At 36.3% G+C, this 16,374-nt stretch overlaps 4 protein-coding genes and 1 non-coding gene across 6 annotated transcripts; 1 reads left to right on the plus strand and 4 right to left on the minus strand.

Moving 5' to 3' along the window:
• Nucleotides 1–3,820: 3,820 nt before the first annotated feature.
• LOC108828557 (cyclin-D4-1-like) lies at nt 3,821–6,027 on the minus strand. The gene is made up of 6 exons (XM_018602287.2): nt 5,629–6,027; nt 5,276–5,362; nt 5,092–5,193; nt 4,810–5,014; nt 4,604–4,722; nt 3,821–4,107 (listed from the first exon to the last, which is right to left on the minus strand). The coding sequence occupies exons 1-6, from the start codon at nt 5,872–5,874 to the stop codon at nt 4,000–4,002; spliced, it is 867 nt and encodes a 288-aa protein (XP_018457789.1). The 5' UTR covers nt 5,875–6,027; the 3' UTR covers nt 3,821–3,999.
• A 2,071-nt stretch (nt 6,028–8,098) lies between these two features.
• Nucleotides 8,099–9,788, minus strand: LOC108828558 (14-3-3-like protein GF14 kappa). 2 transcript variants are annotated; one of them, XM_018602289.2, is made up of 4 exons: nt 9,246–9,788; nt 9,042–9,164; nt 8,436–8,552; nt 8,099–8,329 (listed from the first exon to the last, which is right to left on the minus strand). In XM_018602289.2, the coding sequence occupies exons 1-4, from the start codon at nt 9,729–9,731 to the stop codon at nt 8,315–8,317; spliced, it is 741 nt and encodes a 246-aa protein (XP_018457791.1). In that variant the 5' UTR covers nt 9,732–9,788; the 3' UTR covers nt 8,099–8,314. The 2 variants fall into 2 exon arrangements, with proteins under 2 accessions (XP_018457791.1, XP_018457790.1); XM_018602288.2 differs by having other exon boundaries at nt 8,099–8,335; nt 9,246–9,787.
• Nucleotides 9,789–10,153: 365 nt separating this feature from the next.
• Nucleotides 10,154–10,235, minus strand: TRNAS-GCU (transfer RNA serine (anticodon GCU)). Its single transcript has one exon. It is a non-coding gene; the product is annotated as a tRNA-Ser (tRNA).
• Nucleotides 10,236–11,112: 877 nt separating this feature from the next.
• LOC108828354 (uncharacterized) lies at nt 11,113–12,854 on the plus strand. Its single transcript, XM_018602010.2, has 3 exons — nt 11,113–11,268; nt 11,679–12,149; nt 12,337–12,854. Exons 2-3 carry the CDS (start codon nt 11,774–11,776, stop codon nt 12,381–12,383), a joined length of 423 nt encoding a protein of 140 aa, XP_018457512.1. The 5' UTR covers nt 11,113–11,268; nt 11,679–11,773; the 3' UTR covers nt 12,384–12,854.
• A 136-nt stretch (nt 12,855–12,990) lies between these two features.
• Nucleotides 12,991–16,230, minus strand: LOC108828352 (putative U-box domain-containing protein 50). The gene is made up of 6 exons (XM_018602007.2): nt 15,869–16,230; nt 15,664–15,776; nt 15,066–15,566; nt 14,675–14,815; nt 13,375–14,592; nt 12,991–13,255 (listed from the first exon to the last, which is right to left on the minus strand). Exons 1-6 carry the CDS (start codon nt 16,215–16,217, stop codon nt 13,052–13,054), a joined length of 2,526 nt encoding a protein of 841 aa, XP_018457509.2. The 5' UTR covers nt 16,218–16,230; the 3' UTR covers nt 12,991–13,051.
• Between the last annotated feature and the right edge of the window lie 144 nt (nt 16,231–16,374).

Here is a 16,374-nt window from a genome sequence, read left to right on the forward strand (position 1 = left end):
AAGTTATATCATATTTTATACTAAATAAAACATAGTAATAATTACAATTTTTTTAATACTATTAACACCGTCAGCAAAATACTAAACACTAAATCCTTAGATAAATCACGAACCCTAAGATTTAATCTAAGAGTTTAGGGTTTAAGGTTTAGTATTTTAAGATTTATTGTTTAATGTTTATCATTATGATTTATGATTTATCCAAATATTTATGGTATAAGGTTTAGTATTTTGCTGATTGTGTTAATAATATTAAAAATTGAATTATTATTTTTATTTAGTTTAAAATATAATATAACTTAAAAATATATATATATATTTTTAAGATTTCAAATCTGAGATAGCTCATTTTAATTGGTTGGTGATCTTACAGGTTCATACTTTGGTAAGACCCAAAAAAAAACTTTATTATTAAAAGATAAATACCATTTAAAACAGTTTCTTAATTTTCACACTTATTTACACAATTATGCCACTGATAATTAAATAATACTACATATTTTAATGATTTGTCTTTCCACTTAGATAAATGTGTTTTTCTAAATTAATTTTGAATTAAATACACTTCATTAACTTCTTCATTAAATCAATGTCAAAAGTATTTATTTTTATTAGCTTAAAAATTACATTTTTATTGGACAAACAATTCATAAAAATTATAATATCAACCATGAATGGAAAAAGTATTACCAAATTTGAACTGAAACTGGAAAAATATCCAAATAGATTTACCATTTTGGTATCTAGAAAACTAGAACTAAACCTGATCCGAACGAAATATTTCGGATATACAAATGTATTTGAATCATATTTATATACTTGAATGTGTTAGCTATTTTTAGAGTTAATATCCAAGATATAAACTATTTTAAAGTGTCTAAAAATATTTGAAATATAAAAATAATCAAAAGTAAACATCTAAAATAGATAAATAATAATCAAAACACCAAAAATACTTTATATATATATATATATTTATTCTCTATCCAAATATTCAAGTTAAACATTTTTTTAACTTTTAATTTAGGTACTTTGGTTTACATTACTCAAATATATATGTTTTATTATTTTTATTTTTAGATTTAGGGAAATTTAAAGTATATAGAAATTTTTAAAAATAATTTAAACGGGTTATCCGAACCCGAAAAGATCTGAATTGAATCATAACCAAAATTTATAAATGCCCGAATAGAGTTGGAATCATTAAACAAGAGAATCTCAAACCCGAATAGATTTTAGCCGAGTTCGACTGCGTATCCAAATACTCACCCCTAACTTAGTCAATGTAAAACAATCAAATATTATAAATACACCATTTAGTATAAATTAAGAAAAACTAAAACAAAAAATTAATAGTTGTGCGGTAGCACGGGTCAAGATCTAGTATATTTTTTAAACGATGTGTCTACTTACTGTCCAATAGTATATAACATATAATCTGAAATTTATAGCATTTTTAAATATAGCATCATAATAAATTTTTATATTCCCTATGTTTCATATTAAACGTCATTTTAGAGAAATTTTTTCGTTGCAATATAAGTATCGTTTTACTATTTCAGTACATAATATATTAATTTTATTATCTAGTTTATTTTTTTATTGATTGAAATATGAGTTGGTGTATTAGCAATAGTACTTTTATATAGAAAATATGAAAAATTAAATAGTTTTTGAACCTGTATGCATAAATGTAAAGTGACACTCACGATGAAACATAGGGAATATTATTTTGAGATAAGTAAGAGTTTCCAAGGTTGACTATGCTAGATACGCCGAAAAACACAATGAATTCAAAAGAAAAAGTTAAATTTAATTAATGAAAATTCTGCAGTACTCTTAAAAATTGGATTTGGTCAGATAAGTTAAATTTAATTAATGAAAATTCTGCAGTAGTTTGGATTTGGTCAGATTTGCGATCTAATGAATTATAATAAGCTGAATAAACACTGGATAAAATAGGTACAGAGATAAAGTCAACCAAACATCAAAGAAGCAAGAGAGAGAAAGTAGAGAGAAGCGAGAGAGATCTACTTCTGGTTCCGGCGCTCGGCCGGTGCGTGAGCGTCCGTGCCGACGTCGGAATCGGATTTTCTTGTGTTTTCAAGTTCTTCTGTGTCTCCTCTTCGCCATCCTGAAGCAACCGCTTTGTTCGAGCTCTGAGTCCGACCTCACCTTTAGCGGTGGTTTCCTCTTGGAACAAAGACGCGGTCGCCTCTAGGTCACTGGTGGAGAATAGGTGGTCTGCATGGTCTGTTGTTTCTTCCCCGGGATGTGTGAGGCTTATATAGCTCCACAGACGCCGGTTCTAGCTACCGGGTAGGAGATCTCCGTCAGATCTGCCTGCGTCGGGTTTTGGTCACGGAGTGTGGAGGTTATCTTAGCTCTGTGCTGCTGTTTTGGTACCCGGGGTTCCTGTGGGTTAAAGTTTGTTCGTTCGATTTGGGTTTAAGTCGGTGACTTTTGCCGTTTAGGGTTTGGTTTGGTCACGGCGGAGGAGATCTCGCTAGGCGAGGAAACGCTCTGATGAGGTGACGAGGTTAAAGGAAGAAAGTTTGGGTTTGTTTTTCGCATGTCCAGGGTTTGAAGTGGTCAAAAGTCGGAGGAAGCCTCGGTCTGTAGGTGGAATCCTCTGGCGTGAAGACACGGCGGTGAAGTTCAGTTAGGGTTTCGTGGAAGCTTTTCGCGTCGGTCGAGATCTGAAGAGAGCGGTTTCGATCTCCGACGCGATATTAGAGCGATGAAGTGGTGTTGAGTGATGACGAAGGCTCTGTAGGTTAAGGAGCTTCGTCGTACCGAGGTGTCGATAACCCTTTCCGGCGATTCTCCGGTGCGGTGAAGGACAGATCGAGAGGGAGCAACGCGTGCAGCGACAACGTTGAAAATCCTCCCACGCGCCTCGTCTCCAGTCTTTCTCTGTCGGTGCACGAGCCGGAATCGTTTGGTGGGCTGAGGATTGGGCCATTGGGCCGATGTTCTTTGAATTTGGGCTTCGGCCATGTATGTTTCAGCCCGTTTGTGTTTGTGGGTTTTTGTTTGAGATTGTTGTATTGGGCTTTGATCCATGGGGCGCAGCCCATCTTTTTTTAATATATTAAATCCTTGACGGAAAAAAGAAATAGGTACAGAGATCAGAAGTCCGAGTCACGTGGTAACACTATATGGTTTGCAACAAGTGATCAGATGCGTCAGAGTCCCTTGTGATCGCAGTGCTTACCTCATGATGGATGGCTATGTGTCTGGTTGACAGATACCTAAAATAAAATAAAACCATTCCCTCCTAGTGTTCAATTATTTTCCGTACGTGGAATCATTGATGAGTCCGAATGTGACGACAGCTCGACTAGATTTATAAGACATCTTCGTAAATGTGTGGATGTCAATAGTCCAATACTTTTGTCGTCGTGATTTTTATAGTGTATCCAAGATCGACATATGAATGTTTACAGATAGAACCTAAAAAGTTTGACAAAAAAAGAACCTAAAAAGCATTTACAGCATAATTTTTAGACCAATTATAGGCCCAAAAGATTATTTTAATGAATATAATATTGGCCAACGAGTAATTGATGGGGTTTCTTACGTTAACTTTAAGTCAAAGACCTGTTAGTAAGCCCAATACGCAGCCCATAAGTGCTATGCGCGCCTTATTCACTTGAACGACACCGTCTTGAACCGAAAGTATACTCCCAGCGACCACGGAAAGCGATACGTTTTTCCCGTTATATTTATTTGGCGGGAACCAAAAAAGGAAACAAAACTTTCCTATTTGTTTTTTACTTTTTCTCATGTTTTACAAACAGAAAGTCTTCACTCTTCCTATCATAAATTACAATATTGGAACAGAAATATTGTTCTTTTATTTAAAATTTTGCTACGATTATTTTTCTTTTTCAACCTCTTTCCTATTATCACACAGAATAATAATAATAACAAATTTCTAAATAAAAAACAGAGAAATCTAGGAAAGATTGTGTTTGGAAGGAAGAAGAAGAAGAATCATGTCTTGAAACAACAAGCTGATACTTCTAAAACTCCATTTGGTGTTTGTGAACACAAGCCTGAGCCATCACTCTCGATCATTTCCCCAATCTTCTTCACTCTCTCCTGCAACCAACAAAGTTTTTTAAAAGCTTGACACTTTGTTTTGTCTCTTGAACACAAAACACAAACATATAGAACTCATCAGTTTGTGTGTGTACAAAAAGAGGATCTTAATGGAAACCAGATCAGAATCAACCAAACTACAACATGGTGGGGTGTGGGGGGGGGGGGGCAAGATTAGTTATAAATGTGAAGAGTGTGCAGTGAGTGTGTGAGATAGAAAGAGTCGCAAGACACAAAGCTATAGAATAATATACTATAAAGTGGTCTTTGGTCTATAAACTCCACTGGCATTGGAAGTCAAATGTATCAGACCCATAAACCACTTTCTCTTTGTTTTTTTTTCTTCTTTTTTACTTTATGAAACTATAATCACATGTGTCGTTTTAATTATTTCAGTCTTCTCCGTAACTGGCATTTACTTGCAATTGAACACCCAGTTGTTGCTTTTACATTGATCTTAGAAAGGCTTATATGATTTTGGTGGAGTTTCTTTTACCTTTTGAAGTAGTGAGAAAAGAGGAGAGTTGTCAAAGTGAACTGTGTGCAATTCTCCAGAAACAGAAAGTGCCACTGCAGCAGCAACTTCAGAAGGTCTAAACTCCAAAAAGCCAATACCTGCTCACTCACACACACCCCAACCACCATTATACTCCAGAAAGGCACAAAAACTAAAGTGGTGAAGAAAAATAAGGACTTTGGCACCTTTGGTTTTGCTGGCTATCACTTGTAGTGATCTGGATATCAACATGTTTGATGGCTCTTGATCAAATTTACTCATCTTTCTCAGGAAATATCTTATGTATGAGCATGGAGTTATCGCTCTCAATCTCCATTCCAATCTATTCAACACCAAAAGTTCCATTCTTTGGACTGACTTAGCCTCAAACACAAACTGAGGATCTCCAACCTGTTCAGGAATGTGATGAAAACCGCAACCGTTAAAAAAGAACATTAGGGCTTAGTTTTGGGAGAGATCATAAGCACCTGAAGATCTATTAACACTGGTACTTCAGTTTCTTCAAGTTTAGCTGCCAAAGATAAACAAGCCACAGCCAACAGCTGCATTGTCCAAGCTTTGCAATTATTCTACAAGACAAAACCATAAACTAAGAAACTACGGAAGTGTAACTTTAATAAGATGAAACACTTAGAACCAATGTGAACTTACAGGGAAATCATGGTCCGACAAGAACCGATCCAAGTAGTTCACTGATAAGCAAACACACAGAGGTCCAAACTGGTGTTCTTCACTAGCCTGTTGTAATAAAAACAAGAGATGCATCAAAAGTTTATCTCTTTTCCTCTTTCTCACGCTTTTGGAGATCTAAAGCTTCGAGATCTAAACCAATCTGTTGTCAAATGAGCATCAGACATACACCAACACACTCTTTATGTCCAAGATCATACATCAAAGGGAATGTGATTTTCAGAATTTTGAGCTCATAGAGATGATTTAAAACCTATCAACATTACCAAATTAATATTGAAAATGGGAAGAGAGATATATAATAAAATTCAGACCTTCCAAATCCAGTTAAGGGCATCTCTTCTTCTGACATTCAAATCCAAATCTCCACTTCTGAGTCTCTTGATGTAGTCATCACTTGGCAAATGCTGCTTCTCCTTCTCCATCATCTCTCTGATGATCTCTTCGCTCTCTGATGGAAAACCCATCTGCGAAGTCTGAGTTTTGTCAACAATCATGCCCTTCTCCTCTTCATCCGTGGTCTCTGTAGATAAAAGACTTTGTTCTAGTTTCTCTGCCATTGTAACAGAGTGTTCAAAAAGTAAAAAAGGATTCTTTTTTTTTTTATCTAGAAATAATATATTGTTAAGAAGTTTGGAGAAGGATTGTCATCTAGAGATTGGGTCTTTGATTTTTTTTTTTTTTTGGGTTTTATGGGTACATGTTAAAGGGAAGAGCTTTTTTTTTATTGACGTGAAGATACGTGTTTTTGTTTTTGGTAATTGAGGAAGAAGAGTAGAAAATTTGAAAAAAAAATAGAAGGTGAATTGACTATTATCATGGTGACAAATGTATCCTCATTTGAATATTAATGGGAATGTGTTTGAAATTTGTTGTAAGAATATTTAGAGATGGTTGGTTCTATTGTTGTATTTTAGTTTCTGGCTGATGAATTAAGTGAATGCTAGTTTCATGGTTTAGTATACATTTACATTATATGATTTTCAGAATTTAATATTTTATATGCAGTAACATTTATTTTATATATATCTAAATATATATTTTTCTAATAACAAAAGATTCTTATTTTCTAAACCTGTAATCCCACGTACTCAAAAACACTACATATGGTATATTCAAATAGATGTTAAAATAAATGCTGAGAATTTTAATCAGTATCATGATTTTTCATTCTAGTTAAAATAGATATATTTTGATCAATAGTTTAAAACAGTATACATTCTAATAAAATTTTTAAAACAATTGTTAGGTTTCATTAATTTTCTATAATTAGAACAATATCTGATGCCAAATAAAAATTAGATCACTATTTTGTGGTATTCTACAAATACTAAATAATAAAATTAATCATTGAAGTATACCAAATTAATATATGATATTGTTCTTTGTTTGGCGGAAATATTCGTCGAATCACAAATATTTTTTTTTCTAAATTCAGTCAAACTAAAAAAGATCAATCAAACTGAAAAAGATTCAGATTTATTTAAAATTAACATGCAATAACTAAAATATTGTTTTAGTATTTTTGTCTCAAAATCCATCAATGATGATGTTTGAAGCATTTGCTATGGTAAATCTTTGACCACTATTTTTGACTAAGGTGTCACTTTCAGATTCAAATTAGTTCCATTATTACATCATTGCATATACCTTTGAATGAAACTAGTAAACTATAGACAAGTATAATAACCAAGTCATATGCTAACTTGGTAATGGTCTTTGTTTTATACACAATATGGTCTTTCTTTCACATGGTTTTATTTTACCCAAATATACTGTCTTCCGTTTTTCCCAACATATGATTAACCATAAGGTGTTTGTTTTATATACAATCTATTTAACTGTCCTAGAGTGGTGTGGTCAAACGTTCTAACCCATGGGCCATGAGTAGTTAGTGCTCTATGGCCTCCAATGAACCTTTGTTTTTCTTTTCTTTTGTTAGTAGTAAGTGGTAACTAATAACAACGTGAATTGGAATCACGTGCGAGCTAATAAACTTGGTGTTTTTACAGTCTTTATCTTTTTCTTTCTGACAAGATTGGTAAGAAGAAAACAAAGGTTTAAGTAAAGATGTATTTCGAATTAGACCAATCAGACCAAAAAGATTTGGCTCTTTTATCTTTTTTATCATGCATGCAAATGCCAGACAAAGGTGGTCCAAGTACGCTTTCGATGTTTTGCTTATCTTTGTGTGTTCTTACATTCGAACCTTTAGAGTTAGATCCGGACTCTATAACTATATTTATGGTGGATGATTGGTGAATATATAATTATGTGTCTACGCACGCCTGTGATCAAACCTCACGGGAACTTTACTCAGCCACATGGCATGGCTCGAATCGCCTTTCATGTCTTAGCGTTTATGTTGGATTCAGAGTAAACACACTCTTAACCAATGTTAAATAATCATTAAAATCATACGCTTTATAAAGTAATCATTCATACACAAGGAATTAGTTTTTAAGCGGACGCATAGACATTTCATAGACCATTTAAAAAGGATTGTTTCGCTAGACTGATCTGCAGCATATACCGATTTTTAGAACAATGTTCTTAACGAAAAGGAGAAGTGTCGACATGTAACCAAAAAATTAAACCAAATTCAACCAAACCGTAAACGAGATTGACCACACCCAAGTCAAATCATGTTTTTTAACCAAATACTTAAAGGTAGCGTTCATCACAGCATTGGAGAGTTTAAAAGACTGTAAGATTCGACAGTCTTGAGACTCTCCCAGCTAAGATGGGGACACTAAAATAATTTGCAATATGTAAATTACTGTGGACAAAAGAAGCAAAGATGAGAATAAACTAAGAAAAAGAAAACAGAGTTGGAACAGAGGAGCAGATAACACCACAGCTGTGCACATGCTCTGTCATAAACACACATATTTTTTTGTTTCGACAAGTTTTAGAGCAAAGGTTTTTTTTTGGGTTTTTGAACTCAGTCACGGTTGTGAGGACATTCATTACATAAGCGTACGTTCTTCCATAAGATCTTCAGGCCTCATCCATCTGCTCCTGAATAAAGTAGTCAACCATTGAGTTTTACATGGTCAAAGCATGATCACAACACTAAGCGATTTTTTCTAGTTATGTGACTGAATAAGAGAGAGCTAACCTGCATATCGGAAGTCCAGAGGGTTAAATTGTCCCTTAGCAACTGCATGATGAGAGTACTGTCTTTGTATGACTCCTCTCCCAACGTGTCCAGCTCCGCAATAGCTTCCTCAAAAGCCTACAGGTTATAAATCCAACCAAGCAGGAGTTAAGAAAAATGAGATAGTTCTCGATCCAACGTGCAAAAAAAGCACAATGATCAAAGTCTATCGCACGACCTCAATCTAAGTCTTGTCATTCTAAGAGATACTAGTACTGACAAAAGGAATAATCTGGTTTAACGTGAGGCGTAGGTCATAAAGTAACAAAGAAAAAGGACTTTTGCAGTACGTCTTTTTCTTTAGTGTCCCCGTTATTAAAAAAGAAGAGTGGGGTCCGTTCAGAAAAACGAAGAAAACGTTACCTTTTTTTTTTTGAACAACTTCTAGTAAAAGTTTCAAAATTCATTAAACATCAATGAATGAGAGATGGGGACACTAGGACACAAGTGGTCTAACTAAGCCACTCAAAAACACTATTCACAACCGACGTAAGACTGTATCAGACAGAGAAGAAAGTTGAAACAAACATGCAGAGGAGGCCTAGAGAAAGAAGAAAGAAAGAGTACCTGTTTGGCCATGCTACAAGCTTTCTCCGAAGAGTTGAGGATCTCGTAGTAAAACACCGAGAAGTTAAGAGCCAGTCCCAGCCTGATCGGATGCGTAGGCGCTAGATCAGCAACCGCAACGTCCTTCAAAAAAACAATAAAAGACAAAACCTTCGTGTAAGAGAGAGAGAGAGCTCCTTCAAGTTGACTACTACTAGTATATACCTGAGCAGCCTTGTAAGCGATCATAGTATCTTCAGCAGCTGTCTTCCTCTCGTCACCAGATTTGAACTCAGCCATGTACCGATGGTAATCACCCTTCATCTTCAAGTAAAACACCTTGGACTCGCTAGCGTTAGCCGAAGGGATCAGATTCGTATCGAGCAGCCTGAGGATCCCCGTGCAGATCGTGGAGAGCTCCGTCTCGACCTTAGATCTGTAGTCCTTGACGAGCGACACGTGTTCCTCGTTCTTCCTGCTCTCTTCCTTCTGCTCGATCGACGACACGATCCTCCACGCCGCTCGAAGAGATCCGATCACGTTCTTGTAAGCCACGGAGAGAAGGTTCCTCTCCTCTACGGTGAGCTCGCTGGACGGTGTGGAGGAGGTCACGAGGTTCTCCATGAACTGTACCATCTCTTCGTAACGCTCCGCTTGCTCGGCGAGTTTCGCCATGTAGACGTATTGGTCTCTGCTCATCGTCGCCGCCATTAGAGAGAGAGAAGTTTGAAATCAGAGGAAATTTTTTGGAAGACAAAAGAAAAGGAAAAAGAAAAAATAAAGCTTGTCTGAAAGACGAGTCGTAGTTAGCAGTAAAAGGGATTCTCTCCACTCGCGCGTGAGTGGAAATCTCGAGTAATACGACGCCGTTGATTGAGATAAGGTTAAAGAGCCAACATCCACGGTACGTAGGGCGCGTGGAAAGGTGGCTAGGGTTTGGTTTTTTCGATAAGAACGAGTGCGTCAGCTTCCAGCCCAGTTGACACTGTTTAAAGTCAAAAGTTAAAAATATGGGCCTTTGAGTATGGCTTATATATCAGGCCCGTTATTCAAAAGAAGCAAGCCATGTTTTGTCTTCCATTCTAAGCACAGTATGGTTAATATATCCAGATGTCAAGCTTCATAAAAATAAACGTCGCCTGAGAGATTCGAACTCTCGCGGGAAAATCCCATGTACTTAGCAGGCACACGCCTTAACCACTCGGCCAAAGCGACTCGTTGCTTATGCTTTCTTGAGTTATTTATCGTTGTCTGATGGACATTCATATATAAAGGGCCACTGCTCAACTAGCTTTTTAGTTGGGTCAGGCCCAATTGATTAGAACAAAATCACAACGTTAAGACAAGTTTTCCCAAGAAAGGAAGACAAAACATGGCTTGCTTCTTCTGAAGTAACGGGCTCGGATCAAAGGCAAAGCTTCCAGATCGTATGTGCCATGTCTGATTAGAGAAAAAGTATTATTATTCCTTCAGGTGAGGCTTGATAAAATAATTACACATTTGATTAGAATATTAATTTATATACGAGTCTGATCTGTTATAATATAAATTGGATAAGCTATAATATTTCAACTGACGACACCAACAAGTGTAAAAGCATATGCTATTTGTAAGATTCTGATCAATGCACTAATTATTTTTGTCCTGTTAATTAGCATTCTATTCCGTTAACTTGAAATCAAGAGTCCACTCTATATAACTTGTTACACGTATTTACCCGTGATCCCGATGTGAACTCACTAACTAAAGTTAAAAGACGCCCATAGACTTAATTGATTAAAAGGTCTATTAGTTGAGATACATAATTAAGGATTTGGTAAACGCTAGTATTATGAACTTAATCTCCAATTGAAAGTTCCAAGATTTGTAATACTCCTTTTAAGTCTATCATCATTATACAAATTACTTTAATTAATAATCAATAATTGTAAAATAAAACCGTAATATTCCCACTCTTTGGCTATTTGTAGGAATCAAGTGTTGTGCCGTCTACAGTAGAAGCGTACACCAAAAGTTGCCATTAAACTAAGTAAACCGCTACCAACCGTCGGATCAAACAAACCTTTATTGGGTTCAGGCCCAATTAAAAAATGAAAAGAGAGAGTATTATAAATGAAGTGGAGCAGAAGATGAGCTTCTTGTTCTGTACAAGTCAGAGAAAAAGTCAGAAACAGAGAAAGATCAGAGACTTCAGAGACGACGACGCAATTCTACGATTTTCTTCGTTCAAAGATCTGATTTTTTCTCGGTAATTTACGTTTCGTAATGACCGGAGATATTTTCTCTGAACTTCTTCAGACTTTTTCGCATTTCTTTCCGGCGATTTTTCCCGTGATTTGACGGACATGAAGTCGGATTCTCTTTTGATCATCCTCCCCCCCCCCACCCCCCCATGTTGCTTCATTTATTGGCTTTTCTATTTTTGGCGATTTTTTCTTTAATTGATCTGATGAAGAAGCAGTAATTATTCTATCCATTCATGAAGAATCCGCCAGAAAAATTAAATAATTAAATAAAACTGTTTTTAATTATCTGATCACATCATAGACCAGTGAACTGTTTGTGTCTTTGTGTTTGTGTTCGGTCAGTGTTATCATTATTATGTAATGAAAGACGGGGATGATTTTTAAAGTGTTAATTTTTTTTTATTGCTAATAGGTCTGGAGAAGGAGATAAAGCACCGATCCATGGCCGATTGAATCAAAGTTAATCTCCGGAGGTTCGGAGTTTTTTTTTAAAGAAATCGTGAAAAGATGGCAGTCTCTTTCCCTCGTCTTCCGAGGTGGTTGTGTGGTGGTGGTGGTGGTAACACTAAGAAAGAGTCGAAGGGATCTCCTCCTTCGCTGAAGAAGACTATTAAGACTGAGTCTTCTTCTTCTATGGTGAAGAAGATCAAGAAAGGATGGGTTGGAAGAGGAGGAGGGGAGGAGGAGAGGATGGGGAATGTGGTGTTCCCTGAACCAGATGATCCAGAGTGGTCCATTGGTTGGGTTGAGCCTCATGGACCAGGGTTTAAAAGTGAGGATGATTCTGGTGGTGGTGGGTTTGTGGTTCTTGTTCCTTGTTACAAGAAAGTTATGGACGGTTCAGGGAATCAGATTCTGAATGGCTTCTTCTCTCCTGCTCCTGGTAAATCTTTGTTTCCATTTTCACCATTAATAGTAAATCATGCAACTTATATGGAACAATAATTTACAATCTAATTCTGTTGAAAGCTTTTTATCACTAGGAGTGAGAAGTGAATTTATTACCCTTAGTTACTTGTTGTAGTAGTCCTTTTTGATGGTTCTGATGATGAGAAATTGAATCTCTGCAGATGGGAAGAATATGGAACAGTGGCTGTCGTCTATAAGGAAGCTATAAGCTGGAGGATTGGGAAAGATCTAGACTAGTTCTCTCATGTTCTTTTTTTTTTCAGTATCATAATTAAGAATCAAATAATTTTTTAAAAAAAAACAAGGAAAAAAGGAGGCAAGGTGGTGGATAGCTTCTAGAGACTTCTCTGTTTTAACGAGTGACAACAAGTCATCCTCAAGAGTCTACTAATGGACAAAGATGATAGGGTGATGGAGACTTGGCAACATAAAATGAATGAAGTACTGGTATGCTATGAATATGATATATTATATGATTTTGGTATTTGGATATTTTTCATGTTGGGTGTTGTTTGAAGTGAAAGCGTTTTCTGCTTCTTCACTTCTGTGGCCGAGATTATTTGTTTCGGACCAACAACAGAAAAAAAAACAATCCTTTTTTTTTTCTTTTGTTCTTTTGTGGTTGGTGATGTGTAATAATAGTAGTGTACATGTACATAAGTTCGGTTTCTCTCTTGAATCACATGTCACGTGGTTACTTTCGACAAAACAAGAACTCGCAACGTTGTACACGTTACACACTCTGAATCACATGCCATCTATTTGTTGCCTGATTACTATACCATCTATGGCTTTTATAGTTGGCAACATTTGAATCAAAAATACAAAATGTAGAAACCTTTTTTTTTTGAGTTTGTGTGTATATACAAAAGAAACCTAGTAGGAGGAAGCTTGTGCTGCTTTTTTACTATGCCAATCTTGAATGAGAGCACGCAGAGTATGGTTTGGTGTCAAAACTTGATAATCTAATATCAGATTTGTCATAGGAGATGTATCATGTCCCATGCTTAGCCATTCCTCTATAGCCTCAAGCTCATATGAAAACCCATCTGCTGCAACATGTGGATTCTTCATCACTTCCTGCAAACACATACAAAATAACCAAAGTTAGATAGTGAGTTACTACGTTAACTAGATACGATTTTTTAATATGGTAGCTAATTTTTATAAACCGAAAAAAATATGAGATTTGACTAGACCTGAAGTATAGGACAGGTGAAAACACTCGGTATATCATTTGGATCTGCTTCATTAATGTTTGAGCTTGTAGCTTCCTCGTATCCTCCTGTGATTCTAAACTGATTAGCCTTCTCCATGATCTTACCAAGCTCTTGCATTATCTCCTTGGTTGTAAAATCCATGTTCCCTCCTCTGTTAACCGAACAACACTTCACCGCAAGTGCACCAAACTCCTTAGCTAACTCCAAAGGCCACTTACCAGCTGTCTGGTCCAAGTCTCTTATAATGCTTGCCTGGTTCATCGACATCGCCTTCAGCATACCGGGCCAGTTTCTCCCGGTCAAGAGATGCAGAAGCAAAACCCCAAAAGCCAACACATCAGGCTTTGTGTCGGTTTGATGCATTACAAGTCCTCCAAACCCGGTTATCTTAGGTACAAAGTTACGGTCCAAGAGGATCTTAGACGGCGTGAGACGACCGTGGACGATCGGTTTAGGCTTAACCGAGTGGAGAAAACCGAGTCCGGAGCAAACCTGGTGAGCTATACGAATCCTATTATGCCATGTTAGTATCTTGCTTCTTCTTGATTTCCTCTGTGATGTGAATAGATTATCCCTCAGGTTCCCATTATGCATATACTCAAAGAGTATGCATTTAGGCTTCTCCGGACAGAACCCTGCAATAGCTACCAAGTTTGGATGCCTAATCTCACTCAAAAGCTTAACCTCTGCTCTGAAATCTTCATCTGATAAACTGTCACCGATCACTTTAACAGCCATTGTTGTGTGTTTGATCCTCCCTCGGTACACATTCGTCCAGTTACCTCCAGATTTTAACCTCAAACGATCCGAGTAACTCTCTGTGGCTAACTTGATATCCTCTGCAGCATACTCTCTATACCCACACTTCGAGTCCAACAACCTTTTCTCTTTGCAAAACTCAATCCTAAGGTTGAAAACATCTCTTTGGTTCCTGAGTTTCTCAATCTCTGTCATCATCTCTCCTTTCTTTAACACAACCTTCTCTAGCTCTGCTTCTGCCTGGGACTTAGCCTCCATTATTGTCTTAGCCTTGCTTGAGAGCTCCTCTTGTAGCTCACCAAGGGGAACTAGTTTTGTTTTGCCTTTTTGGACGTCATTCTTTGCTTCTTGGATACATTCTTTATCAGAATCTAAAGTCACTTGAAGCTTCTCACGTCTCTCAGTTTCTTCTTTGATCCCAGCTTCAAGCTCTTCAATCTGATTTTAAAACCAACTAAAAGGTTTTAGGACACACTGAATCTTTAAGTTCTTGTTTAAGTGGTTTGGTTCTTTTACTTACTCTGCAGTTGCATAAAGAGATTTCCCATTCAGCTTTGTCTGATCTCTCAGAGTTGACTTTGACTTCTCTCATGTTCTCCTCTATCATCAGCTTAGCTTCATTGACCTTTCTTCTCACATACTCTAACTTCTCTGCTACATTCTGACATTTTCAACACAATCAAAATCATTACAAAACAAAATTAAGAAAATGTATATTACAGTATTCTAAAATCGGACCTAAATGAAACATTTTTCTGAACGATTTATTTATTTTTCTAAATTGGTCTAAGCATTTTTTAAAAAAATAGGTCTATGCGTCAACCTAATTAATAATCCTCTATAGAAAAGTCTAATTACCGCCTAGCTATTTTTAAACATTGGTAATATTTCTCACATACACATTCTCTTACCATATGTTGCAGCACGTCTAGTGCCACCTCCTCTTCATCTTCTTCTTCTGTTTCTTCTACATCGTCTTCTTCAAGATTCAAACTCAATAACTGCTGGAAATAACTCTCCATCTCCTGCAAATTCTTATCCCATGGACTTCCACTAGACGTTGAACTATCATTGCTGCTAGATGAACGATCTAAGTTTCTCTCAGGATCATGAAACATCTTACCAATCCAGCTTCTGATGTTGTTGTTCACATCGTTCTCCCTCTTTAGCATAACCATCTTGCCTCCACAGATTATATAAAACTCGCAGAACTCTGGTTTGTTTTGGTATACATAGAACGATCCGCTTATGGCACTCTTTGATTTCCATGAAGAAGATGATGATGAAGATCTCATGAAAGTGATTCCCATGACGAGTTTTGTGATCTTGAGGTTTGAGATCAAGTCTAAGATTAGCATTTGTATTGAATCATCTTGCTTCTCCACCTTGAGTAACTCTGCTTTCACTTGTAACTGTAATTTAACGGTATTTCCCAAGATTAATTACATCATAAGACCCTGAAGAAAAATATGCTTCAAATTCTACCCTGAAAGAAAAGAAATAACAAACCTTTCCACAAAAGGTAACGTAATTGGACAACAGCTTGTTGGTCTTTTGGTCCTCGTATTTCCTGAGTACTTCAAGCTTCTCCTCACTTACAGAACTTGCTGGAAGCTTTCCAACTATGATTATTCAAACTAACACATGTAAATTTGGGTTTAAAATGAATAAAAAGGAAAGAAAGAGGTGTGAATTGAGAAGAAAGAGATTGTACAAGGGGTGTAGACGAAATCTTGTAAAATGTTGCAGAAATGGAGAAGAACAATGGAGATTGGTGTGTTGTTCCATTTCTTTATAGCCCAATCGATTGTTTTGAAACCTTCTTGTAAATCGCTTCCTACCGCTATATAGACTTTCTCCATTCTTGATGCTTCTTCCAATACTTGATTCTGGACTTCCTCCATCTTCTTGATGATGAAACTATTTGTGTTTTGTTCTTGATGTATGGCTTTTGAAGACAGAGTTTTGATCTCGTTTCTATGTATAATCGTATATTGAGAGCTAAAGATTATTGACTTTTTGTATCTTATTAGTTGACTAAGGAAACAGCCGGAAACACGCATACAACAAAAACAAATAAAGAATATGAAATTACAAGTTTACAACGAAGAATAATGAAGAAATGTCTTTCGTTTGAATATTATTTTCCAAATATTAAATGTATGGTGAAGTGATAATAGTGTAAATCTGAAAATGATGTTTAGAACCATTAATTAGGCA

The sequence above is a fragment of the Raphanus sativus genome, chromosome 9 (genome assembly GCF_000801105.2).
Source record: "Raphanus sativus cultivar WK10039 chromosome 9, ASM80110v3, whole genome shotgun sequence".
Classification (NCBI taxonomy): Eukaryota; Viridiplantae; Streptophyta; class Magnoliopsida; order Brassicales; family Brassicaceae; genus Raphanus; species Raphanus sativus.